The 1,814-nt window shown below is 45.1% G+C and overlaps 1 protein-coding gene across 1 annotated transcript; it reads right to left on the bottom strand.

Annotated features, from left to right (window-relative positions):
• Positions 1 to 1,006: 1,006 nt before the first annotated feature.
• On the bottom strand, positions 1,007 to 1,543 carry LOC138487272 (ribonuclease H-like). Its single transcript, XM_069613892.1, has one exon. The coding sequence runs from the start codon at positions 1,541 to 1,543 to the stop codon at positions 1,007 to 1,009; it is 537 nt and encodes a 178-aa protein (XP_069469993.1).
• Positions 1,544 to 1,814: the final 271 nt, after the last annotated feature.

Raw genomic sequence — 1,814 nt, forward strand, 5'->3', positions numbered from 1 at the left:
GGCACTATCTGTTTAGCTATACTTCTCACAGCTCTTGTCAGCTGTGTAAGGTATTCCTTAAACTTTTCCCCCAGCATGTGGCAGCTCTATGAGCGTCTGATGCCCATCTCACTGGAGATAATGGCATTTGAATGCGTCTCCCCATCACTATCTCGTACAGGGACAAATGATGATCCTTACTTGGCTGCATTCTGAGTTGGAACAGTGCTAGGGGCAGGCAATACACCCAATTATTTTTTAGGGTGTGACACAATTTGGAGAGTCTGCTTTTAAGGAGACCGTTGATCCTCTCGACCATCCCATTCACCTGTGGGTGATTAATTGAACACTGTTTGTGTTTCACACCTAGCAATGATGTCACTTCTTTGAAAAGGTAATTTAAAAAATGAGTACCGTTGCCTGAGCGTATGATGTCACAAATTCCCCACCTATGGAATACTTCCCTCACCAGAAACTTTGCCGTGCATTTCGCGTCTGGGTGTGTACAAAGTCCTGCTTACACCAAGCGAGAAAAGGGGCACACTAACACAATAAGATATCTTGCTCCGTTGCATCGTTCGCCCATATCTGCATAATCTATGTCTAACTCTTGGAATGGTCCAACTGGGCTTGGCAGTGTTCCCCGTAGTGTTCTAAGGGTACCCCGAGCTGTATGTTTGACACGTGATGCATTCTATTATTAGTTTTGCAAGGTGTTCTTGGAGGTTTGGAACAAACCATTCCTCCTCGATGTCGGCTGTTATTTTTTTTAGTGACATGTGCATGGAAATTAAGCTGCTGGAAGGCCATGTGCAATAACTCTCTTGGCACTACCACTTTTCACGTCATTTCTTGATGCCAGAGGAGGTCTTTGGGTGATTTCTTGCACCCCTTTTACCTATATTTCCTGTTCTTCTGTTGGGGTGTGCCTCTGTAACTCAATTATTTGCATAATGGGCATGGAGTTGTACCCTTCTTCTTTAACGTCCTTTGTGTTCTTTTTTACTACACATTTTACTGCTTGGGGTTAGTTGACGGGTGCTGCTTCTTTCACAGAAGCATCCGCCGCTGCGTTCCCTAGGGAGATGACATCAGTGTTATTAGTGTGGGCCTTGCATTTCACCAAAGCAACAACCGATGGCTCAGCCAATGCTTCGATGAGATCATTCAACAACTGCGCGTGTTGCACTGTGGATCCGTCTGCCCTTCTGAATGCTCTTCTTCGCCATCTTGACAGCCTGGTTTGTACCGCAGTTGTCACGTATGCCGAGTCAGAGTATATTGTCACTGCACACCCCTTGGCTGTATATAATGCTTCAATCAGTGCTACTAACTCTGCTGCTTGTGCAGAGTAATGGGAAGGGAGACGTTTTTGTACTATTACCTCATATCCATCTCCTTCTACTCTCACTACTGCTACTCCTACATGTTTTTCCCCTGTCTCTGGATCAATGGACACAAATCCATCCACAAAGTACACCTCACCTATTTCTAGGGCATTTTCACTGGCTTTGACAATATCGTCATCCTCCCCATAATAGGTGGCACAATCGTGTGCTTGCATGTCTTCCACTGTACATGGCTCTGTGATGAAAGTGGCTGGATTTACTTACAGCGCACAATGTGCATGTTTGGGCTAGAGATTATTATTTCATATGCTGTGGCCCGCTCTGTGGTGAGTGTGGAGTTTGATCTTTCAAGTATGGCAAACAAAGAGTGCTAGACAAATAGTGTCACTGAGCATCCCATCACTATGGTGGAACTGTTCTCAATTTCAAAGGCTACTGCTGCAAGGGCTTGTTTGCATGCAAAGCAGTCTTGCATCACAGAATCTA

This window comes from Ambystoma mexicanum, chromosome 9 (assembly GCF_040938575.1).
Source record: "Ambystoma mexicanum isolate Mex_15411 chromosome 9, UKY_AmexF1_1, whole genome shotgun sequence".
Lineage (NCBI taxonomy): Eukaryota > Metazoa > Chordata > Amphibia > Caudata > Ambystomatidae > Ambystoma > Ambystoma mexicanum.